At 34.7% G+C, this 27,127-nt stretch overlaps 1 protein-coding gene across 3 annotated transcripts in view; it reads left to right on the top strand.

The window, feature by feature from the left end:
* The first annotated feature begins 5,041 nt into the window (after positions 1–5,041).
* The window catches only part of LOC135126713 (uncharacterized), an 88,675-nt gene continuing 66,589 nt past the window's right edge, over positions 5,042–27,127 (top strand). For all 3 annotated transcript variants that reach the window (XM_064052816.1, XM_064052815.1, XM_064052817.1), the window contains exons 1-2: positions 5,042–5,376; positions 5,575–6,360. In XM_064052816.1, coding sequence (XP_063908886.1) covers positions 5,633–6,360 — 728 coding nt within the window. In that variant the 5' untranslated portion in view covers positions 5,042–5,376; positions 5,575–5,632. The remainder of the gene's footprint in view (positions 5,377–5,574; positions 6,361–27,127) is intronic.

The following is a 27,127-nucleotide window of genomic DNA, read 5'->3' as shown; positions in this document are numbered from 1 at the left end:
GTAATAGTACATTATTTTATAAAATTTTAAATATTTATTTAAAAAAATTTTCAGGGGATAGTTATCACGTTGTTGGTAGAGATGAATAGCCAAATTTTTTGGTTAGCGTTTCGGAGATTACTTGTCTAATAAAAAAATGGATACAGACACCAAACAGACAGACAGACGGAAACGGGAGATTACTTTTTCGTATTCTACAGGTCATGAAACGTCAAGAAAACATAAAAGTGGTCATTTGTCGGATGGGCTCGATTACTACACTTCCTTAGCTTACACTCGGGAAGTAAAAAGCCATAAACAGTAATGACAAAAATCACGGTGATAGAAAACAAAGTTGATAATTTAAGTATCTTTTTTTTTGAAATGTCTCTTAGTGAAATTAAAAAAAAATGGGCGTGGAAGAATGGGACAGATTAATAGAATACTTTATACTAATATTTTCCAATTCTCAGGATAACGGTGAATTGTAAAATTTTTGAAGTTTTGTACTTACCTACTCGTTGATTTCGATATACTGCAAGTCATGAAAATTAGAACATGATTCAATATAGAACAACAACCCATTAAATAATTGAGCGTTTAGGTTTTAAATCTTGTGAATATTTGGAATATGAAAATGAGATATCCTTTTGTGCAACGCATTGGAATCCAAGTCACAGCATGTATTTAGAAATCGAAAGAAAACTCTGTTTCAGCTCATAATCTACTATTTCTATAATTTCTAAATATAATGTCCCTTGTGATTTGGCTATATTACGGAGTGAACTATTGAAGAACTGTCATTTTTGTTAGTTCAACTGTAGTAATAATAAAAAATAAGAGACCCTTTTGCATTGCCTAATGAAAGGCAAAACTTATTTTGGTAGAAATAAACAAGTTTTTTTTTTATTTTAACAGCAATACGGAATAACTAAAAAATCGAAAAGTAAAGAAACTGGTGAAGACTAATTGAAAAATGCATACCATACAACAAGAACATAGCATAAAAACAAAATTAACGAATTAAATTAATTGTTGTAAACGCTCGCCTCCATTGGCGAGACTTGTCTCAGCACGCCGAATTAATGACGGCTGTAACCCAGCTATCATATCGGGATTTCCCCTAATCTCCGCTGCAGCATTACCAATCCGATTTATTTTTTAGATCTTGAACTGTATTTGTGGGAATTTTATAAATCAATTGTTTCAAATGTCCTTACAAGAAAAAATCACATGGATTAAGGTCTGGTGAGCTGGTGAATTCCTTCCTCTCCACTGTCTTGGAAAATGTTGATCGAACCATCGTCGCACTTCTCTAGCATTGTGAGGAGACACCACCTACCTTGACGGGGAGTTACAGGGATGTCATCTAGTAGATTTGGGAAATTTTCATTGAGAAATTGAAATAAGCCATTAAAAAAAGAAGGTAAAATGTAAGGACATGGCAAATCATTACCAACTGTTCCGGCTCATACATTGACACTAAACTGCTCCTCAGAATGCTTTCTTGGATAGCGTGACGATTTTCATCTGACCATATCTGCATGCTTCACGCGTTAAATATACCGTCCCTTGTAAATGTTGCTTCGTCTGTGGAAAAAATTATCGCTACAAAATCTGCCCTATTCCTCTCAAGTAACCATTCACAAAATCTCATTCGGCGCGGGAGATCTTCTGGCTTAAAAGTTTGAACTCGTTGAACGTGGTAAGGAATAAGGATAAAGTTCTTGTTCATGTAGTGTTCACTACACAACAAATGGCGAATCTCCTACGCGGTAAGATAATCTTCTCACGTTGATTCCTAGTTTTTCTTCGACGATGTCCAAAATTTCTTTGGCCGCATGTAGAACACGTTCTGTTCATTCCAGACCTCAGTCCTCTTATACCTACCTATATCTATAGATCTCGTCTTATCCAGTACAGAACTCGACATTACAGCTGAGCGAAATAATCTTCCTTTTGTGCCTGAGGATCATCACGCTGCGCTTTCGTTTACGTTTGAATGTAAATACTCATCAAAACATCGACAGTTCCTGACACCAAACAGTTGTAAATACATATAACTTTAAAAAAGTCAATTACGATGAATTATTTATTTAATATATTATATGATATATTCAATGCTGATTAGTCTGAAATTAGAGTAGTTGAAGCTGTTAATACTGTTTTAGTAATATTTTATAAATTATATTATAACATTCCTTACAAAATTCTGGACCTGTCTGTGCCTAAGTATTCTCCGAAAACGTCAAACTTTCCTCTTTTCTAACTACATTATTTGTATTTCTAATCTAATATTGAAGAAATCATATAGAAAAAAGTGGACGAAATACGAACGAAAATGAATTTTATTTTGAGTAATTTAAGGACTTCGTGTGTTATGCAAACAAATGATCAAGGCTGCTTATGCATCTTACTTGGAAAAAATTGAACATGAACTGCATATTTCTCCTACAGATTTGTGGAAACACGCTCAATCAAAAGAAGCTACATATAGAATTTCCGGCAAAACGATCTATGAACGAAAAATTTTTGAAAATCGACAACAGATTTTTGATATTTGTGCTGATCAATTTTCTAATCTTTGCGTCGACAAAATTAGCTTCAACGTGAGATACGTTACGGAAGATTTGCTTATCTCATTAATGTCAAAATTAAGCAACAAATCCACTACTGATGATGATCTTTTTCCCAGTTTCGTTGTAAAACATACCAGATGTATACTTGCTAAGCCATTGTCAATCATAATCAATTTGGCTATCGATAATATAGCAACATTTCCGGATGGTTGGAAACGAACACGAGTAACTCCAGTGTTTGAAAAAGGGGATCCAAATCAGGTATGCAGTTACAGATCAATTTCTATTTTGTCAAATTTTGCTAAAATTTTTGAGCTTTCCATCGACGAAAATACCGAGAGATCGAAAAAGAAATTAGTCAAAGCTGGATATGCACGAAAAGCCGTTTGTCTTAGTTTATAATAATTTTTTATTAAACGTCACGTTGACAAAAGTAATTTGCAATGTTATCAAACGAAATTAAAACTTTTTACGATGGACAACATTTTCAAGTGCTTCTATAAATAAATGGTTTTGTTTGTTGTTCATTTTGATTCATTTTTATGTGTTTTAAAACTAGGTGTCATAATTCTAATTTTAAACTATCAATTTGACATTTAATAAAAAAAATTAAATTACGACAAACGGCTTGTCGTGCATGGGCAACTTTGACTAATTTCTTTTTCGATCTCTCGGTATTTATAACAACGTTAAAGAATACCTCTTACCCAATCAGCATGGTTTTTGCCCGAAAGATCCATAGTTACCAACTTGGTGGTCAAAAGCCCAGTTTATTAGTGAAAAACTTGATTAACGTGGACAAGTCGACGTTATATATACAGATTTTTCCAGTGCTTTCGATATAATTAACCATTATTAATTGAGAAATTAAGCGGCTTTGGGTTTTCTCAAAAAATTTTGCAACTTATGATTTCCTACCTGACAAATAGAGAATACGGTTTTACGTCCAAACTTATGGGGCTACATCCGGGGTACCAAAAGTGTCAAATCTTGGCCTTCTTTTCTGTATTATTTTCATTAACGATTTATTATATCTTTCGGGTTGTGAAGTATTACCCTATGCTGATGACATTAAATTATTTTCAGCTATAAATAGTGAATTCAAAATTGTACACTTTCACAAAAATTATAACATGTTTTATGACTTTTGTAATCGTCATAAATTAAAACTAAAAATTGATGAATGTTATTTTTTAAGTTATACCCATAAAGCAGCGTGGATTTATTTGTCGTACGAGGCTTTTAGTAATGCATCAGTCTTATTGAAATTTCTAAGTATATTATGCTTTTGTTCTAATTAAACTGGAATGCTTATGCTTCCAATGTCTGGTATCCCATACATGCGTCACACTGTCTTGCCGTTGAACGAATTCAGAGACGTTTCTGAAAGAATCTCTCATCAAAATTGATTGAGTCTATCCAGAACGCAAAATAACTATAACTGCTCAGTTTACCTGGAAGCTAATACACAGTAAAATTGATTGTTCTGCTTTATTAAATCATTTTAATTTCATTTTACCCTGAGCTGTTTCACCGTATAGCATTATTTTTTATTTAAACACACCTAAAACTAATTGTCTGAGAAGAGCACGGTTTTATCACATATGTAGCAATGCAAATAAAGAGTTTAGTGATATTTTTTGTTATAAGTTAAAATCAAATAAGCGTATTTACTACTTTTTAGTTTTTAGCCGAAGTACTGTTTTCTGGGTATCACTGCTTTATTGTATTTTATTATTATTATTTTTTGTTTCTTTACTGACTTCTTTTTTTGGAATTTGAATCTTTATATTTTAGTAATTTCACTAGGTATGTAAGGAAAGTTAATTTTAATTTAAGCCAATTATTTATAATTGTCCTGTAAATATATAGTTTTAACGTTTTAACTGTTGGGCAAAAAACCTTATTATTATTATTATTATATATATTTATTTAAAAATGTGCTATGGGCTATATACATTACACGTACTTTTATTTTTTACAAATAATACTTTCAGATCCCAAATGGCGTTTTAGAAAAAATGAATAGCTACCAGTTATTTTATAATTAGTGTTACATGGTCCTGTAAAACTATTATAAAATGCGATAAATAAGTCATCAAGCTTGCGTCGAACAAGTAAGAAAGTTAACTTCACGTCCAAAAATTGTTACACAAAAAATTCTTGTTGAATGAATGAATAAATAAATTTTATCCTGTGCCGTGCGGTATTTTTTAAGTTTTTCTTTTAATAATATATAGATTCTTAAAGTCTTTTATGATAACCTCGAGTTTTAAGTAAAAAAAGTAATGTCGAGGCTTATTGAGTAAAGATAAAGGTTTGAAATTTTTAAAAAAGTCCCGCCACATTATTCCGTACTCATTAGTGTCATTCTCGGTGGGTAACATATTTCACTACAAAAATTGGCAGCAGGTGTCGCCACACTATGCAGCATTCAATGAAGTTAGTGACTTGTTTTTATGCAATGCATCATGGATCTCACCGCAAAGATTTCTGGGAGTGTGAGATGGTTTCCATTTTCAGTGACCAGTTTTACGCGGCGCATAACATCACCGCGAAGAAATAATTATTGAAAAATCAGTGTTTGTCCGGAAAAAAGCGCTTCGTCCTCGCTCGCCACAAATTGAACGTAAAAATGACGAAACGAAAATTATTCCAGACGAATGGAACATAATTCGATGGGAGCAGGTGTTGGGTTAACCACGGTGAAATTAAAACGTACATTATTTCAGGCAATATCGATGTTTTAAAAGATTGTAATGGTAATTCTCGCTAGTTGTTGTTATAGCCATTCACAATATACAGAGACGAAATGCAGGTAAATTATTTATTGGTTCAGTGTTATTTACAACTGTCATGAGTGGCTTTAAATTTTATTGCCCGTTGTAAAACTATGATCCTTTTACTTTCCCTTCTGCTTTGTAGTGGCTGTTGTAAACACCTCTGTCACTTTCTTCCTTGCTTCCGCAATCCCTTGCGCCCCAAAGGGGTCGATTTAACGAGCGCCTTGTTGTAGAGACAGAGACCGTTGGGGCTAGAAGAGGGCTCGAAGCGTGAGCCGTTATGCAGTCACGATGGCAGGAAAGCCTGAGCTGTCGGCCACCCCTGGTGTCCAGAATGTGGTAGTCTATGTGTCGAACGACAACTTCGCCCAAGCCTACGCCGTTGGGCAGAATGTGGCCCCGAACGGCCCGGGGGCGGCGTACGCGCACACCCCCCATTCCATGGCCGCCGTGGTGGGCCCCTCAAAGGGCTACGCGGACAAGGCGCTGCTCAAGCCCCCCGAGTACGCGGGCAACGGGCAAATAGTCAACGAGCCCCTGCACCAGCAAGGGGGCTACTTCATATCGCAGAACGGCTTCTCGCAGCCCTTTGGCTACGTCAACCAGGTGAAGGGCTTCGGCGGGGGCAACGGCGAGGTGCTGTCTGGGGAGAGACAAGCTGGCCCGGGCAGGCCAGACAAGGAGTGTGACGGGCATGACGCTTTCGTTGAGTCGAGCTATGTGACAGTCTTGGGGGCCGAGGGGCCCCCGCAAAGTGTGCGTTGTGATTCAGTGCGGTCGGAAACTGCAGAGTCGAGCTGCAGCAGTTTAAGTTCGGCTGATGAAGGGATGGTGGTAGTACAGAACCAGCCTTCTGAGATGGTGGTGTATGATTCAAGTGTGAGTGTTCGGCCTGGTGGTGTGGTGTTCGCTGTGGGGCCGCAGCACGCCAATGTGACTGTGGGCAGCCAACAGCCCTCCATTAGTGTGCCCTATGGATGGAAGAGGCTGCTCAATAACGGCTCCATCATGTACATAAGGTATGTTTAAAGTTATCAAACTCATAATAGTATGGTTTCTCATTTATAAAGCGTAAATATTTTTATGCTCAATAATGGATTGTGTTCTAAGGGTCATTCACATAAAAAAGCTTCGCGTGTGAAGTAGTAAATCATATGTCATATTTTTCATACCTGCTCATTTCACGTCACAGTTTTTGGTAAGAAGGTGTCAAAAGATGAGTAAATAATGAAAATGTTGTCTTGTAAGATTTACTGCTTCGGCTAGGTTACACTAAGAAAATCATTTACGTGTACAGGTTGTTGGTACTAATTGAAATAACGCAAACGTGCAACTCGAAGGGCTTTGATTTTAAGTTCAATTAATGCTCCTGATTTGACCTGGTGAAACGTCAGCCTATGAAAACCAACGAGGTGTCCCCGGTACACGCAACATAAGAATCAACGTAGCAAAATAATTTAGGGCAAGCCATGATTACGGATATCATCTCTTTATTTTAGCAAAAATAAAATTGTTTTTTTTCGTTACTTTTATACATATTTCATTGGAATTCTACCTAAATATATGAAAATATCAATTTCCTAACATTTATAAAAAACAATTCTTTATTTTTATGATATAACGAGTTATATCCCGAAAAATTTGCAAAATCGATTAGGTTGCCTTGATATTCCAAGACACAAATGCCTACCGTATTTATCGAGATTTGAGCTATCTTCAATATTAATTATATACCGTAATTATAGACCGTTTTTAAAAATTTGTAAATGGAGTAGAATTTTCCAATGAATTTTAATGGATTTATCCGAAAATATGATATCTTTCGTGTCGTCAAAACGGGACAATTCTGTGTAGAATAATTGTACCAAAAATAAATACTTCCACTCAGCAAAGAGTACAATTAATAACCCTAGGTAGGTTGAATGTCAAGGCTACTGGCTAGTATGTGGGTATGCTCCCAGTCGCAATTAAAACCATTTTTTATTTCAACTTCCTGTTCTAATTCTACTACATTAAGTCGTAATTAGTGCGCATTTGATTAAACCCACTGTGATTATAAACACTGTAATCAGGTTATGAATGGCATTATTTAATGTATGCTCTTTAATAAAGATTTTGCTAATGTTGGACATTTTGTCGTGTGCAATTTTTAGGAAACTGGAAGGTTCAATTAAATTAAATTGGATGAATGACTTTTCATTTGATTAGGTTCAGTAGGTGTTTCACAAAGGAAATTATACGTGTGACACAAATAAAGTCAAAAAAATCTTCAAACAACGGTTCATGTTACACTCTACCTCTGTTGGAGTTCAAAGCTTTCTAATTCCTGTCATTTTATCTTGATAATGTATTGCTCTTTCATCTTTTAAATCTGAACTTTCACTTCAGGATATTACATTGATCGTATTGAGTCGTGAATAATAATCACGTTTAATATTCGAGAAATTTGTTTATTCAAATCTCTTACATAAATCCATATTACACAAGTTAAGTGTGTGTATACGTTTTTTCATAAATGTTTTTTGATCATTTAGATTAGATATAATAATTGTTAATTGTGTTGTTGCTATGGTTCGATTTTTGTGAAATACTTTCAAAGTTTTCGCGTTTTATAATTATTATATGTAATTTGTTTTGTCATCAGTAAACGATTTAAGCATTTCTGTTTTTTAAACCTTAACTTGTGCGGAAACAATTTTTATCTTTTGTGTTTTAGGTTTTTCCAGGTTTTTTGTGCGTTAACATTTGTTATCTTCTTTTAGAAGTGTGAATATTTTTAATAATTAGCGTACCGAAGTTTCAATTATTGGAAGTTTTCTTCTCGTTTGATTTTTACAGTTTTTCATCTATTTATATATTGTATCCGTATTTTGTATTGTTCAAAATTCAATTGAACGTTAGAATCGATTCGCAATCACCTTACGATTAATGCACTTTTCACCTTCAGCACACGTTGATTCATTTAAATCGATTCAAAAATATTGGATCGTAAAAATTTTACGATTCATAATCGATTGACGTTACTTTCAAGTCTTCGAAGTCAACGTCAGCACTAACATGGTTTAACAAAATGTTCAACTGGCACACATTGTAAAAGGAACTTGAGATGTTAGGTCACATGGCAATTTTATTGGTAACCGAAAATGACCTTCAACATTACTCCACGTAAAAGCGCTGTATTTTGCGTGCAATTAAATACGTAACGATCATAATCGTTTTTATGTTTATATTGACGAGCTATTGCGCGTTCGAGAAAAAGGTAATTGAGTTGGGCTGCGTTTTTGAAATGACAGTAGTATAATTCTATTTTATGAGTGTCATCATTTAATAGTTGCCGCGTTAGCGCATTGTCGGTATAACATTTAGGCCACATATATCTAATAATTTTAACTTGAAAAAAATGACAACATGATATAATGTTAACACATGTTTTAAAAACTAACTCTAATTATCGTTTTTTCGAGCCACATAAATTATTTTTATTTTTGTCACGTTCTCTTTTTATAATATTATTATAACTAGTATATTAAAAAACAAGTTTAATGAAATGTAGAGTACGAATCCCAAAATTAGGAAACGAGTCGTCAGACGAGTTTCTTCCCACCTTTTTTTCCACTCCAAAATAAAAAGTGGAAAATTTTCATAATACTCCTAATACATTTTTATTAAAAAATTTCGAGTTATCTACAATTAAAAATAAACTAGACGAAGAGAATGATAACGTGAAGCCGATTAAAATCTGAGTAGTGAATATTAAAGATAGGGTATTTTTATTTTTTCCTTTTTTAGTATAAGTAAATTCACATATTTATTATGTTTGAAACGTCAATAGCGAAATGAGTTCTGCATTGCGTGATTGGTAGACGCTGTGAAAGTAATAACTTTGACTGCATGGCAGTTCAGGATCGCACTAGGTAGTAAGTGTATCCCTGTGGGAGTAGTGGGTGATTAGACTAAGCTTTAATTCAGAATTCTCATAACCGCAACTATAACAGATGTCAAAAATGACGTTTATGACACAAAACCCTGCGGAAGATCGGCATCTTGCTTCATAAATTATTTTTACAGTAATTTTATGAAGTTTTCATTTCAATAAACTTTGAAGTGAAGAAAAGTGCGACGAGGAACGAAAATGAATGTTTGTTCATAATTAATTTGCGTTCACATAAAATAACTTCAAAAGTTATTACCTCTATTGCCCGACGGTCTGTCATCATGATGTTCAATTTAGTTTGACTGTCTTATAATTACAGCGCTAATAAAAACAGCCAACTAATCGAATTAAAGGAAAAGTCATAAATCGCCCGTTTGTCGAACATAAGCGAGTAGATTTTGTGTGCTACAACCTTGAAAACGAATGTTAAGCCAATTAATCAGTTACGAAGGGGTGCTTTTTGTGCAGCTACTCTTTGTTAAAAAGGCCTGGAAAAGTCATTTTTTGTTTCCTACAGTTTCCGCCTCACGTAGCCCCGTCTGTCGGAGATCCAGCGTGGCCTCGTTTTCAGTAATCTTTTTTCTCTTGTCCTTTTCTGTCTTTTGTCCTACAGCCGGTCATAAATCCTTCACCATCCGAAGTCAGTTTCACAAATCCGAACGAAATTTACAGCATTCTATTATCCTGTGTACAAAGTAATTATGACTTTCACAATGCCCTCAAAGGAAGTCGAGGGTCCGTCTGCCTGCCGAATATCGACCTGGGTTATTATCTTTGACGAACGGCTCAAGCTGTAAAACTCGGGCATCTGTTTTGTGGCTTTTCGTTATTAGGTCATATTATGCAGGGTTTATGGTTGTGAATAATAATTCCGCCGATTTGTTTGCTCAACCTCAAGCAAACGACGGAAAAGAAGCTCGTTTTGCGGGGATCAGCTCAAGAGCAGATATGAATTTCAGTTAATTCATCCCGTTCTCTGTGTTTACTTTTATGTGTACATAAGCTGTTTGGGTAGTTTTGGGGTGATTAAAAAATGCTTTGGTATGAAATACATATAAATGAGGTGAGGTTTAGTGGGTGTGGAAAACAAATGCATTTTTTTACATTACCTTTCGTTCTATGGCGAGTTTACGGCACATTAAAATTTTTTGCTGTAATTGTAACATAGTAAAATAAAATAAAAAGGTAAAATCATCAAAACTTCCACCAGTATGGCTTCAAGCCCATATTACACCGGTGTACAAAAAAGGTGATAAAACAATGGCGGAGAATTATCGACCCATTAGTCTGACATCAACCTGTTGTAAAGTTATGGAACGAATAATTTGGAGACATCTTCTTCGATTTTTATATGATCACGACATTATTACATTAAATCAACATGGCTTCTTGCCTAAAAGGTCCACTGTCACTTGCCTACTTCAATGTGTTAATGAATGGACGTTGTCTTTAGAAAAAAATATTCCAGTTGATATAATTTATTTAGATTTCGCAAAAGCTTTTGATAGAGTTCCCCATCGTCGTCTTATACACAAACTTGAAAACAGTGGAATTCGTGGGCTCCTATTGCAATGGATTAAAGTATTCCTTTGTGGTCGCAATTTTAAAGTAAAAGTAGGCTCAGCTTTCTCAAATAAAAAAGACGTACTGTCTGGTGTGCCGCAAGGGTCGGTCTTGGGCCCTGTATTGTTTCTTGTTTATATATCTGACCTGCTAACTTCACTCAACTCACATCACGCTTTTTACACTGACGATGGTCGGATATACGGTAATTCCTTTTCATCTTCACGAATCATCCAACAAGATCTTCATACTATGTATACTTGGACGCACGTATGGTTAATGCCCCTAAATCTCCAAAAATGTTTTGTACTTCGCTTGGGTAAAAACAACCCCAACATTGCATACACTCTGAACAACTATGTTTTAGAATCTGTTCAGCAGATCAACGATTTAGGTGTCATACTTGACAAAGAGCTATCTTTTTCGGAGCATACCGTTCACATTGTAAAAAAAGCCAATGTCAGAAGTTATCTGTTGCAAAAGACGTTTACCAATCCGGACGAAGTTCTGTTAAAAACACTTTTTGTATCGTACATTCGTCCTATCGTAGAATACGCGAGTGTAATCTGGTCTCCTGCCCTAGTAAAAGATAAGCAATTAATTGAGAAAGTCCAGCGTCGTTTCTCTAAATACGGCCAATCTCTCAAAAATAAATCTTATGAAGATAGACTTTCGACACTGAAACTCCCTACCCTCGAAAAACGGCGTCTCTTCAATGATTTGGTTTGTACTTATAACATCCTCTCCAACAAATTTAGTTTTAACCTTGCCGACATCTTTGTTCTGTCGGATATTTCCCGTCTCCGGGGACACTCGTTGAAATTATACCATGAAAATTACAAAACTAAATGGCGTCAAAATTTTCTGACGAACCGAGTCTTCCAGATCTGGAACGGCTTAGCCGTAGAAATCGTTGAAGCAACTACAACTGCTTCCTTTAAAAACAAACTGGGTATATATTTGTACCAGTCATCTTAACACCCATCTGACACCGGAACTCTTCCTATGTGGGAAGCAGTAATAAATTGTAGTTGCTGGAAAATTGTTTTCGGCAGATGGGCATAATAGGCTCTGCCTCTGCCCAACGTTTTCAATAATAATAATAATAATAATAATAATAATAAAATCGTTGAACCTTAAACTAAGCTAAACTAAGAATGTTAAGACTAACTTTTTGTAATAGAAAAATTTGAAGAAAAAATTATGTTACACAGTTATTGTAGTGGAATATAGATTTGATGAACTTGATATTCTGCAGACTTACTAAAATTGTTTTTAAAATTATCTTCTTAATTGTTGCATGACATTGATAAATACTGTAATATTTTAAGAAATTTTTTGTCAAAATTTGACCGAGATTTATGTAAACTGTCAATTGGAGGCCAACAATGTAAGGAAAAGTATCACATACATATTGGCATTGTTTTCAGTTTGTTCTTTGACCTACAGAACTGTTTTTGTTATTTTCATTTTGTTTACATATAAAGACTAATAACAAATTTTATGGGATACTTTTACTACCACTTGTACGATACAGTTCTTAAGTGTAAGAATAATTAATTAAGAAATTGATTCAAATTTCTCTTGACTTAAAATTGGTTTCAGGTCGTATATAATGCGGGCGTGTTTGTACTATCTAGGTAACACTAGGTTTTCGCACTTTTGAATCGTTCAAAATAACCTTTCTGGTTAGAACTTTGGCCATATATACCACGTGTTTCTTTTATTTCATACAACCCCTGTAATTTTTTAATTTTTAAAGATAAACATAGTTCTGTGAGCAAATTTGTATCATTTTAAAAGATGACTTATGTGAATAAATGACATGAGTGTCAATTTTTCAAGTTACTAGATTGTCATCAATAAATATGAATTTCTCGTGTATTTTATTGCATAACTTTGTAAGTATTGATTTTAGAATATTGGTTGTTTTTGAGTTTTTACAAAAAATTAGTCTTTCTCACCTGATCACCCCACACATTTATGAAAAAATATACCTAGTGTTCCATAAAAAAAATTAAGTTGACGTCATTTCCAGTTCTACCGGAAGTGATAATAAAAATGTGAGGAGTGTGAGATTGCCATCACATAGATTTTTTAAAATCATACAAATTTGCTCAAAGAATTACAGGTTTATCTAAGAATAAAAAGGTTACAGGGGTTGTATCAAATAAACGAAACACCCTGTATAGTTTTGTTCCGTTACTTTAATTTCTACTGGCAAACCTTGGTTAGTTTCGTCACCTAATTAATTCTAAAATTCTCACTTTCAAATGATTTAGAACCGGAACTGTACAATTACGAAGACAAAGTTATGGAAAATTTGGGAAAGCATCTTGTGTCGCTGAGTTCAAGGTATGTGCATTGTACACATTTCGCATAAGAGAAAGTGTTACAGTGTTGACAGTCTTTTCTTAGCACTGCCGCATTTACTTTTTTGGTAAACCTGATCATGTAAAATTTTAGGTATGGTGGAAAGTGTAGGTATATTTTGCCTTCAAGGATTATAAAAAAGACTGTATTTTTAGTTGTTTCATATTTTCGGTTCAATAATGTTTTACAAAAATCTTGATATAAAGTGGTAGTTTAAATCAATACCTGTCCATATAATTCTGGAAAAAATGGGAAAATAATGGACAGGATTTGTTTAGACTTTCTCTTAATTATTTATTCTATTTAGTACATATTTACCAAATAAAATACAATATCCAATTGTAGTAGTGTCAGATCATTCCTATAAATGTCCAAAAATTGGGCGCACTTATCTAAATATCTCGATAAAGAATCAAATGCATGAAATCCACTTTCTATGTTTGTAAGTATAGGTGACCCAAAATAAGTAAATACATTAACAAAGTCCGTGGGTCAATAGAGCTATAAAGAACAAGCAGACTTACAGAAGGTTAGTCATATGCAATGGTAGTAGAAAATAGTTGCTTCTGTTGTGGTACTAAGTGGTTAATATTTTCCTCTAGCGCAAAATCTATTATTGCAACATAAAAAAATTCGTCTAAAGTTATTTAGAGAAAACCACTATCGCACGTGAAGTCAAACATTCAAACACGTAAAATGTCTTAGAAAAAAAAATCTTGACAAGGTTGGGATTCGAACCTACACGAGCTCAAATTGCTTAAATGCAAGTCTTCATCACTCAGTTCCGAGCTACTACACGTATTGTTTCGTACGTGAGCCAGATATCGGTTACGTGAAAGACGTGGCAAATATTGTTACATTTTTGTAAAATACAGGACCATGTTATTTTATAAAATCTAAATAGTATTTACTAGGTAAAGTGGTGACTTACATCATCCAATTGTTAGTGGAGAGTTATCTACTTATAGTTTTTAAGTTATAGGGTTTATCATAAAAAAAGTCTGTTTCGCAGATTTACACCTGTTTTTCTGTTTTTTGAACGATTAGGGTACTGAAGACTATTTTCGACATCACCAAACTTGCATCTTAAATCCCCGGTAACATAGATGAAATAAGGCATCGAGGTGTAATTGAAGATAAGCGTCTTTACGCTTATATTCGTCGACATCCATCCTAAACTAATCGGGTAATTACGTTGCTTTCATCGCATCGTAGAGCGCCCCAGGGTGATTGGCAACTCGGAAGTGTTCCCGAAGTTCCGGCTGGATTATGCGGGTCGGAATTTAATTCCGGCCTAGTAATGTCATTACCGTGGACCGGCGACGTTTTCATTCGGGCCGCGTCCACTCAGCGGTAAATGTGTCAAGCTGGGAAGGGACATCAATTAGGGAAGGACGAGGTGTAGAGGAGAGACGGCGTTCAGCTCAGCCAAGGCTTTCTTATTGATTTGTGGGGGCGGTCATTGTGAGATGTTATTATTTTCCATTCCAAGAAAACAACAGAGAAACACGTATGAGAAATCGAGATACATGTGATGTGCCAATTTTGATAAAGTGGATTGGAAACTGGCAGAATGAGGTTTCTGGAAAATTGCCTTCGTAGGAGCTTTTGAGGATTTTTAGATCTTACAAATGTGTTACTGATTTATATTACAGGTATATAACTTACCAGTGACACAAGAAAAAATCTGGTGTACTCATACGATCTCCAAAGAGTAGTTTTCGTCTGTGATACTATAAATGTTCAATACATTGTTTACTAATGATAAACTTCATGAAAGTGAGAAGGAAGTTTACGTACTTCTCCTGATTGGTTGGACAATGATGCAAAATTACTACTCTATAAGATTATACAACTTTTGATGGCATTTGTGAAGAGGTCCGAGAATAAATGATGAAATGATGGGTAGTTCATCTCCCCTTGACTTGTTCTAGTGGCTGTTAGTTGCTTCATGTTATTTCACGCAGGTTATGAATTCTGAAAACGAAATTTGTAGTCCATGCACATTTTTATTACGATTGACAATTAATCACACGGTCTAAATACTTCATTACAATTAGCGGTGTCGCTAACACAATTTAATATTGCTGCGTTGCTAATTTTACCGAAGTGATTGGCAATTTGGTAGATTATTTAAAGAAACTGTAATTAGAAGGAATGACATGCAAGTTTTGTACTCGTGTGACGTGTCACTCGCTTCGCTCGCTCTTTTTGTTTCTCATACTCTACGTTTATTTAACGAAATTAAATATATTTTAAAAGTTTAGGGGCTGTATCTTGGAAGGGATGAACAGTGGTGAACGGCATAATATAAAACGGTTACTGTATACTGTGGTGGGTATATCAATAGTTTGTTGTTCGCGGTTCCAACCGGTTCGGTAGTTAATAAAATGTGGCGACCCTTTTGGGATATTTGCATTTTCTTGTAATGAGCAGTTGTAAACATTATGACACAACAGTACCCGATGGATTGGTGGACGGTGAATATGTAAATGCTTTAAAAATAAGCTCCATAATTTATTATTTGATAGTCTCGTGTTTTAAACAACAATAAAATCGCACCGTAGCAGGAATAAAATCACCTTTATTTAAAATTTTGACTTTGATTGTACATAAATTGTTTTTATTTACTTATTTTTTTTTCTGTAGTATGAAGATTCAACAGTAGTCGAAAAATGGTTTTCAAGATGTAGAACATCGAACGAATTTAATAAAGTGGAATAAAAAACCAATAAAAAAACATTTTCTAAGCATTAAGCACTCTAATGTGCAATTGTTTGTGTCTATGCAATACATAAGTCTTGGTATTATTTTACTCGCTAGTACATAGGTGAATTTGTAAAATGAAGGTTTAAACGAAAATGAAACTATTAAAATGTGTTCACATATTTTAGTTTCAAATAAAAACTCCTGGAGTCGTATAGATTGGGTATAGTGGATATTGTAGTCAGAGTAAAAACTTACAAAAAAGGTTTACTCTGTAAGCAGATTTAATAACTTGCGATTCTTTAAATTTGAAATATAGGTTGACTTTGGAACAAAATTATAATTGGGTTGATGAAGGAATTTTTTTTAATCAATTACGTTTTATCTAGGTTTTCAAAGTGTAAAGTTAAACAGAAGTTATTAGAAATTATCTTTTACACTTTTTACGCATTTCTGATTCAGCTTGGTTAGTACATATTGTTGGTCGTTATTTGTCAATCATTTATGTGTTTTAAAATGCCGATATTCCTCGGGCAGTTAATCATTTAGCAAATCGCAAATTTGTTGTCGGATGCTCTTGTCATATATTTATTATCGGGTCACTTTTTCCGATTTAATTTTGTTAATAATGATTTATTTATTTACGTCCTCGTAATGATTTTTCCACAAACGTCAAAATTCACCTGAGAGCATTTTATGAATAAAATATGACCAACCGGTAGAGAAAACTGGAAACAAATTCACTGAACTGTCAGCTGTCATAGCACAACAGAGGAAGTCAGGTCGCGCTTTAATAATAAAATTAAAATTAAATTATAAATAATTTTGTGACGCCTTAAATCAGTCTACAGTGCTTTCGCATTTAATAATTACCCAATTAGAGATCTCGTGTCTTTAGAATATACGATAATAACCACTGCACAAATCAATCAGCTTTCGTTAAAACTTTCAGATTTTATCTACCGTTAACCTATAATTTCTCCGATAACCTTCGAAACATACACGATTAAATATGCCACGAGAAAAATGAAATGGGTTAATAACTAATCATTAATCTGATTACGGGATGATTGCGAGTTGGTGGCCGCTAATAAAACTAAGCATGTTTCCTGAGTAATTGGTGTATTATTGTGAACTGTTATTACTGCTGACTTGCAGTCTCCCACTAGTAGTACATCCTTATCGGAATGAGACATCTCCTAAACCGAAGTTCCTCAAAACGTAGATTGTCTCTGGTTAATAATAGACGACCTCGTCTGGGAGTCTGGATCTACCAATAAATCACCAATCAATAGCTTCATCGTTGTTATATTTATTTATCCGTTCGATTTAAAGTCAGGAGTGGGATGCGTCAACAAACTTAGAAGTGGGATCGTTTTCACATATTTTTCGTCTTGTAATACAACACTGACTTCTATTTAAAGTTGAAAATGACTCATTCCTTTATCTACCTGTTCCCATCAAAGTAACGTACGCTAATCGTAGTTTATGCGTCCATTTTTACCAACGCACGATTCCTGGCGTTATTGATCGGACGTGAGGGTACAGTTTGTGTTATTACCTTCTTAGTCGGGTGAAACATTCTATTTATTACCTGCCAGTTAACTCGCAAACGTAGGTAGACAACCAACTTCTCAACGCAACTTACGGAATAATAGCTTCTATATTAACATGATGAGGTCAAGTCGATAAGCGACAAGGCTAATAGTAAATAAAATTTTTGAGCCCCGCTGAAATAGTAAACATTGTTGCATAATAGATAAAGAACTGGTTTTATTACATTCATTTTATGAAACACTCATTTCAACGATTATCTTACAACATCTTAAAATTCTGTTACGTTGGTAATTATTATGTACGCTGTGGTGTTCGAAATGTTTTATTCATGGTCTTCGTTTCATGGTTTCAACTCAGGGCTAGTTTGTCCACTTTCGCCCATGAAACTTACTGACCACTCAGTGCTTTTACAATAGCCCACCCTCCCGTACCGGTTTAGCGGAACATGATACCGAATGCACCGATTCAATTCGTATCACGTGTTTGCAGCTTCCATCACGTCGTTTATTCAATGGTCAAGAGAGCCTCTGGAAACTGTAATAAAACTACAGTGGAACCATTTTAAGAGGGACCAATAATTTAGTCTTGCTGTACTTTTTACGTAACGTCGTAATTGTTTGGATGTATTCCCTGAACATTTGTGGCCTTAAATTAAAATTATCTGAAGGTTATATTCGTAAGCTGTAATAGGCTCCATATATTGAATGGCCATTTTAATGTTTTCTGGACGTTTCATGACCCCTAGAATACAAAAAAAATAGGTCTTTTCTTCTGTTTGTCTGTGACGTTTTTTATTAGATGGTTAATTTTCGAAACTACTCGACCGATTGTTGTCAATTTTTTTATGTATATTTTTATGTATATGTAACCTAGTGCACATGGTAAAACGCTGACCAAAATTTGCCTAATCATGATCCCCACCAACAATGTAATGACCAGTGAATGTTGTTTAAATGTCATAGCATAATATACTCCTACACTTGTGGTTTATGAATCCGTCTCGATTTTATTTTTGGGGAAAAAATCAAAATTGTATAATAGTCCTAACATTTTAGAATTTAATTGTAATGGTACTTTTTTAAAAATAAAAATATTATGCGTTTATAATTGTTATTTATCAATGCGTTTATATTTTTACTTCTCGAACGTAAGATGAGGAAGTATTGCAACAGGGTCTATTCGACGAATTGCTCATGGAATGGATCATCTTTTCTCATGATCCCTAGGTAAGTCTCGCATTTCCGCCTGTCTGTCGTCAGTCTGTCGATTTTTATTAGACAGATAATCTCCGAAACTACTGGACCAATTGTTGTTGTGTATGTTAGGAATATTGTATAGATGGTAAAACGTTAACCAAAAATTGTTTGATCATCCCCACCAACAATTTGATGACGTTATTTATAAAATTTACAATAGTAAATGTTATTTAAATTTTATAAAATAAGATACTCCTGCACTAGTGGTTAATGAATTCGTGTTGAGTTTATTATTCTAGACGTCTATGTTTTTACAAAAAATAAATAAATAAATAAATCAGAATTGTATATTAACATTTTGCGAATTAGCTTTGAAACTGCAAAACCGAATTAGTAATCAAAATCGATCCGTTTATCTCCGTCTCAAAAAATTAATGACGTCTCAAAATTTTGCCGAATAAATCCTATCCAAAATAATATTAGTCCATACTTGTGATTTGATCACTGCATTCATAGTTTGTAGAATTACTCATACAGGGTCACTTAAACAACTAATGAATTTTGTTGTTCAAATGAAGAACTACTAATGTAGTACTGTTATTATTAATATTACAACCTACCCGTTCAATTTCGTATTTGTCCTTGCTAAAATTTTGATGACGTCACCACAATTTTATAATGGAAAAACGCACTTGAAACATACGCATATTATGTTTCCTTACCTACATTTACATGTACATTTTAACAATCTACACATATTTTTATTTTTATTATAGGAGTTATTAAATAAAATTTTCAAAATTAAATTTTATAATTTTTCAAAGAATTTGTACTTCTTCGCCTCTTCTTCAAAGGCGAAGGAGGTTCTCTTTAAATAAATAACTTTTGATTAATTTTTATAATTGCTTATACTGGATGACTAAAAAAACTAATGAATCAGGTAGTTTGTTAGTACCGTGTGATTTTTTAAATTTCTGATATAGTTTTCGCCGCCCATTACGTCACCAAATTACTGTGCTTTGTTTCCATTTTCTGTGTTACGTTACGGCCTACTTTTTTTGCCGAATTTGTTTTGTTAACAAGTTCTTGAGCGACTGGATTAGAAATCAAAAAATTATCAAGTATTACATTGAAGATATGAAATTTAATATCATACACGTTCTTCCTAATATATTAATATTGATGTCGTGACAAAGTTTTGAAATGGAAAAACTCGCTTAAACATGCGTATAGCATGCTGTACTTTAACACTTCACATAAATTTTGTTGTAACGTATAGGAGTTACTAAAAAAAATTATAAAATCCGAAAGTGGCAGGGAAATTCAGTCTAAATAACGGCAGACCATTTTTTTTTTTTCTTACATTGTGTTTCATTTATATTTTTAACATTAATTGTATCATTTTTAGAAGAAGCTGGATTTGTTTTATTGTACTTTAGGGCCAAAGGAAGTTCCATCTAATAATAACCATAAGCCTATGTTTTCAGTTATGTAAGTGCATCAACTTCGTTTTACTGAAATTATAGGATTATATTACACATTTAAAAATATCTTCCAATTACACTAGATGGGAGGCCACAGCAGACACGAACACAACCTAGTCCAGTTGATAGCTGACGTTGACAAAATACCCTTTGGTGGATCGTCTGTTGACTAACCGAGTCAAGTTCGCACTCGTGTTACTGGGATATCTCTTTTTAATTTAATACATTCAATTGAAATGACAGATAGACGGACATGTTTCACTCGGTCAGACATACGAACTTTTTTTTGCAAGTACTACGATTTGCTCTGAACAAAGATAGAGATAATGAATGTTGTTGCAGCTTGTAAATAAAATAGTCACGTGAGGGCAAAGGTACAAAAATCCGACTTTACTTCACTATATCTATTACTTGTTGTTGAACACGTATTTCACATTTGTAGTTGGCTGTACGTCAGTACTCAACTGGCAACATAGTACGCAAACCTAAGTGACAACATTGCCTAGGGAGATTTTTGGTGGCAATATGTGCTGTCAAAAGAATTGAGGTGAAGGTACAAGAAGACAGGGTATGATATTGCGCATTTTGTGTGACGTCATGTGGATGTCATGACCGCCAACTTTAAATTTTGGCTTGTTGCATGTTCGTCAACGATCGATGCGAAATTTTGAACTCATGTTATTAGCATCTGATTTCAACTTAGCATCTTCGAAGATAAACTGAACCGAATCTCAACGTCCGTTATGACCTCACATATCACTGATTTGACATTTGACAGCTTTCGAAGTTGTCAGAAGAGCGTTTCAAGCACGGTTTTCAAAGCAATGTGATGTTATGTGGCTGGTACGCAAGGCAGACGAAAATTCATCCACCGGAGTAGCATATCATGTCTTCTTGTACCATGGTTAAGGTGATCATGGTTTTCATTCAATACACGTTGGTTTTATTTATTTTATTTTGACATTTTTGTTATGAAATATGAAATTTCAAGGTTTTTTGTGCTACCAACTTGCCAGTGTAAAAGTAAGTTCTAGAGGAGTTTTGGTACCAACTTATTTGAACAGGTGGTGGTTTTTTAATTTTTGAATAAACAGTATGATGTGGTTCATGCTTGCTGTTAGACCGTATGATCCAAAAGTTTTCATATAAAGGAAGGCTGTGATCAGCACACGTAGGTGATATTTAGAAAGCTAAGATTTCTAGTATATATGTATATAGCATGCGTCCGTTGTAAAGATAGATTTGAAAAAATGTAACTTACAATTTATTTCAAAAAATTACATAACATGTGCAATAATGTGCATGTTTTATAGTAAATTATCGTATTCTGTTGATTGTTAATAGTGAAGTCTGTAAAGTGCGTACGTTTTATATTCTTGTATGTACCTATACATACAAGAATATAAAACGTTACTGATCAATCTTGCGTTGCTAACTAATATTTTATTATATGTTATACCATGAAAGTGGATTTTAATCATTGTTATTCTTTTGAACTTTCTCGACATTGTTATTTAGTTTTTTAGTTCGATCTCAATAACTGATAAATAATTTCGTTTCCGTAAAAATATTTGTGGGCAAAGTCCCCTACGGGATTTTGTTGTAAATACGGTTTATGATTAAAATACATTCAGTCGTGAAATTCTCCAGCAAATTATTAGTTACATGTTACCTTGGATTAGTAGCAGGTACACGGCAAGTCCATGCAAAATAGCACTCTATCAAATGATAACTATCTGCCATGTTTACTCAGAGATAGACTTGCATTTATTATAAGACAATTTCAGTGTGTGTCTCCTGAAAATTGTCTATAAAGATCACAATAGAATCGTTTTCTAATATAGTAATAGTGTTTAGCGCTAGTATGAAAGTTTCTTAATATAAGCACCCCTTTACCCACTTCACCCGACGCCCGTGGTATAATCCTCTCGACAAATTTGTTTCTGGTTGCGTGGCCACCCCGCGCAGCCACCGGCCATAACACAAGAACGCCTTGCATCAAATTTACATTACATTGTGATTTCCTGCATTCGCGTGGTGTTGTGTATTAACCCCTGTTCGACCACCTTCCTTCTTTTATCGTGTTAGCTTTTTTCGCCTAATGAATACATTAAATTGAAGAGAATTGGGCGTTGTAAAAATTCGTGACGAGTAGTACAGTTGGCACTAGGCACGCATTTTTTTGACACGCACAACATTCATGCCAGCTTTAAGTGATCATGTGACCGCACGTTTGAAGAAACCAAAAACGTGTTAATTTCTTGACGACGCCGACGTTTCGACCTCTTCCCCTCGAAATTAGGACCGATATAAATGCCCGTCACGTATTCAGCACGATCTCACACATGCACACACAAAACAGTGCAAGGGATTGTTTGGCTGCACGCGAAATCATTTTTTCTGTAGTTACAACTAATTATGAAACAAATGTTACTTTTTCGATCGTGGCGATCAGATAATAAGGCAAATGGTTTGCGGAAGATCAGTAAAAAATGTATAACCAAGTAGTTTACAAAAAAATGTGTATGCACTTGCGTTCTTTGGGTTTTTTGGATTTCCTAATATGTATGCGATGTTGCAGTAGTCAAGTTATAACTGTATTGTGTGGAGTTTGATCTCAAACAGAGTTTGCATTAGGGTGAAGCTACAAGTAACAAGTAATGTAATTTGCCAGTCAAAGGATTTGTTGGGAACTATTCTCGTCTGGTTAGTTTTGAAGTGGAGATTTCCTTGATTGTTGACTTTTCGACTTTCCTGTGATATTTCGCTTCAGCGCTTTCCCCCCTGAGCAAATTGTTGGGCCAAGATCGACAAAACCACGTGTACAAAATTTTACCTTTTCTTTAATCGTTACGATTAAATTTATATTGTTGCACTGATCTGAGAATTTAGAAGAATGAAAATTAACTTCTGCAACAATCAACACGGAAATACAAAGGATGAAGTGAAAGATAACAAAAGCAGGACTTTGTTTCTTTTCTCATGCACCGATTGCATTTGCATTTGAAATACTAGTAGCAGCTGATGTGGCAAATTAAAATTCAAATTATTTTTACTGAGAAGATTAGTAGCCATCTGTTTCAGAGGTGAGATATTAAAAACAGACCTCAGAATTATTTTTACTCTTTATAATTTTGTTACCAAACAAACCCATATGCCGCCCCGGTACGACGCCTATGGGTTTTCTAGGATGTGCGGGATGGGTGACTTATCGTCGGACGGCGTTCGCTAAAGAAAAGCCTGGAAGTGGATGTTGCGATGGGTGTTCCAGAACAAGCCTAGAAGCGGTGACGGAGACCTTCGAGAAGGACCGCGCGGCTGTTTCAATGGGAACCACCGTTGGGAGAAGTCAGTTACGTCTAGACAATGGGAGAAGTAGAGTTTAGACAAATCCATTCCAGTCGGAATTGTTTTGTACATAATCGCTGTGTAATCAGTTTTACCCACGCCGATTTTAATCACCGATTATCGTAACAATATAATATTAGTGTAACAACCTTTGTTTTGAAGTTTTGTAGTAGTATAAAGTTTACAAACATATACATGTTTTGGGTGTTAAAACTTTGTTAAAAAAAATTGATGTAGGTAATGTAAGAATTGTTCACGATATAGGACACATGTTCTAGTTTTACAGAAATAAAATTTGTATCATAAGAGGATGACAACTCCTTACATGGACAGCTTGTATTTTACGATTTTTGATGTTTTAATTCTCGGTTTAACGAAGTTTATCTATTATCTTTACAGTAGTTCCAAAAAAATCTGTAGTATACATCTCAACAAATTTGGTAACTTATGTAGAAGCTCGAAAATGTTATAAAACTTAAGGTGCTCGATTGGAAAAAAGGGATGATACACAGTTTGCATTACCCCGTATTAATAAGTTTAAAAGTATGTCTTTTTAGACCAAGGTAATTAAAAATGTTTGTGTAGAATTCCATCTCTGTCTTTAAATATACAGATATTTTGAAAACTGTTGCCATGTATTGGGTGCTACGTTACAAAAAAAAAGTAATTGGTTGTGTAACTGAATACATAAACTACTTTAATTTAATTTATAATTGAAACATCAGTTAGTCAGTCGGGACTTGAAGTTAGATGTTTTAACTCTTTGTTTTCAGCCAGTAAGATAGGATTGTATCCACCAATTCCCAGACTCTTCAGTTTGACTATAAGTTTGGAGATATTTACACCATCATCTGACTTCCTTAGGTCTGCATACACATAACAAACGTCATAACCAAGCTCAACATTATCAATTAGGTATTGCATAAACTTCAACAAATTGGTGTTGGTGGAGCGATTCTCCATTAACCCGTATTGTTCATCAATGATCACATTTTTTATTGGCCGTGATAACACGTTGGTTAGCTTTAGGCAGAGCAGGTAAAATACGAATATCTCTATAATTTTTGACCACATTTAAGTTTCTACCCTCGAGATCGGAACGATATCTGCCAACTTCTATAGAGCTGGAAAGACTCCAGACTTCAATGATCTTCTAAAAAACAACTTTAAAGGAAATGAAAGTGATAAAGGGCACAGCTTTATGAAAGCTGAAGGAAGAGCATCAGGTCCTAGTGACCAATTCATCTCCAGATTAGAAAGTGACTTTTTGATTTCCTCTACAGAGATTTCGACATAATTAATATCTAAAATATCACCTGTAAACGGTGTGTCCCATTTTACAATAGTATTATAACTAACATACACTTTTTTGAAATCATCTGGAAAAACATTACATATGTTACGTGCAGTATCAATCTTTTTAACGTCAATTTGTAAACTTTTAGAAAAGGATTTACAAGGTTTTTAGAATTAACATAGTTCCAAAATGGCTTTACATCATCAGAAATACTTCTTCCTTCTTTGTACCTATATGATTTTTTTATGTTTTGCAATTGCCACCTTACATCTCCTTTTTAAATACAGAAAAATATTAGTAAATACCTGCAGTTCTTGTTTCTGTATATTGTTTATGCGCTTTTTCTATCAGTTGTAAGCCTTTTGGTGCTTTCATCAAACTAAGTAGGTCTAATCTGTTGAACAGGAACAAACAGTAGAACAAATAGCTGAATATGATAATATCATGCAATGCTATCGTAGGAAAGGATTTCTTGATGATGAAAAAAATTCGGATGACACGCAGTAATACACTCTCGAAAATATTTGGGTTTCCTATAACCAAATAAATCGGATTCGTGTTTATTTTAATATCGCCAAAATTGTTAGAATTAAATTAATTTTTACTTTAAAAAACATTGTTTACCTAACAAGTAGTTCTAGTGGTAGTCGTCGTAAGGCTTAACGTAACATCAAATAAATAATAAATCTTTCCACACTGGAGAGATAATTTTCTTATAATACTACACCTATGGCGCCCTTGTCGATTGCTTCAACCTTGGAATGCACATTTTCAGCTGTTTCAACTGCGACCATCTGTAATGCAATTTCCGTTTTGTCAGCGCGCTATTTATTCTCCGAATGAGGATTTGACAAATCGTTTTTTGTTCCAAATATAACATTGTGTCGAGGCCGACGTATGAATTCAAAAAAACGTCAAGTGTTCACGCAGAAATAAGGCGACAAAAAGATGTTGCATGTGCGCATTCATTTCTCTGAATTAATTACACATCGTGCAGTCTGACATATCAGCTTCATAATATCTGGAGAGGTGCTCGGTCTCGAATGCGAACAAAAAGAGAAAATAAACCGGCTTGTACGACTCTTATTTATAGGAGACGTTTAACCGAATAAGGGAAGACCGGCGGTGAGTCTGTCGTGAATTCTTCGAGAGACTCTCGCCTTGGCCGCGAGAACTGGTCCCAACACTCGCTTCACAGCTTCACAACCAGTGGCGTAACAAGCGAGGACTGGCCCTTTATGATGTAGTTTTCGAAAGAGTCTCGTCGCGTAAACTGAATACGTGTTTTATTTTTCTATGTGCTGTGTTAGACGCTAGACAAGTCTGGTGCCCGAAGAACACGCAATTTTGTGCTTTGCTGGGCTTGTGCTTTTCATTGTATGTTTCGTTTTAATTCGCAGTTTTTCTGATTCTCATAACACTCTTTTGTGGCCTGAGGTTTGATTGTGAATTGCATGACCGTAAAGTAATGGGAAATTGGTATGGGTTTTGAAAAGAAAGGATTCGGCGTGTACGCCACTGGTTCAAACCATTCTTGGTCGCTTTTTAAACGCAGCTTTTTCCTGCAATTTTCCCCTTGGCTCGACGCAGCGAATCGCAAATCAAACCGATGAAATAGTAATTGTTTCACGTCGAAACGGTGAAAACCATGAAATATTCAAACCCTTCATCCCCAGTAGCGCACGAACGCTGGATGTTTACTTGTGAAATGCCAATTTATAATTTAAATCGACTTAAACTTATTTAATGCTTCAGCGATATTTACGACATTTAATATTCCCCGGTCTGAGCTTTTGAAATATTATGTAACTGCTAGGCAGGTAAAGGAAATGATTTCCCCTATCTCGGCCCCCTTATGACTCATTTACTGAGGAATGAAATTTTAATATTTCCTTTTAGAACGCTGCAGCTCTACAATGCAACCGATTTGCCCGTCTGCCAGTATTATTAAAATACGCGAACATAAAAGCATTTCTGTGTTTATTTCGCTGTAGTTAGATTTCGAATGATGAGCAGATGCTGCTGCATACTATTGTGCTCTAAATTTTCAACTGTCGCCATGTTTCACGTAACGAGAAACACTTGACGAATTTAATTAGAGTTTATAACGGCAAAAGCGTGACTTTCTGCACCAAATCGATTTGTCATTCGATTTGATTGTTACTGTAGGTGTTATGTGGAAAAATCGCTTTTCATTGAACTTACACGTAGCATTGCCCGTGCAGAATGTGTGTATGGTCGTTGTAGTAATAAAACCTTTTATAGTTTGTTTGTTAAGTAAGATTGTTCTAATCAGGTCCAAATAAGGAATAATTCGTTGACATACTG

This window comes from Zophobas morio, unplaced genomic scaffold, assembly GCF_036711695.1.
Source record: "Zophobas morio isolate AGI-343-1 ecotype UQ-CSIRO unplaced genomic scaffold, CSIRO_AGI_Zmor_V1 ptg000011l, whole genome shotgun sequence".
Lineage (NCBI taxonomy): Eukaryota > Metazoa > Arthropoda > Insecta > Coleoptera > Tenebrionidae > Zophobas > Zophobas morio.
The sequence above is the reverse complement of the archived record's forward strand: the minus strand, read 5'-3'. Positions and strand labels throughout refer to the sequence as shown.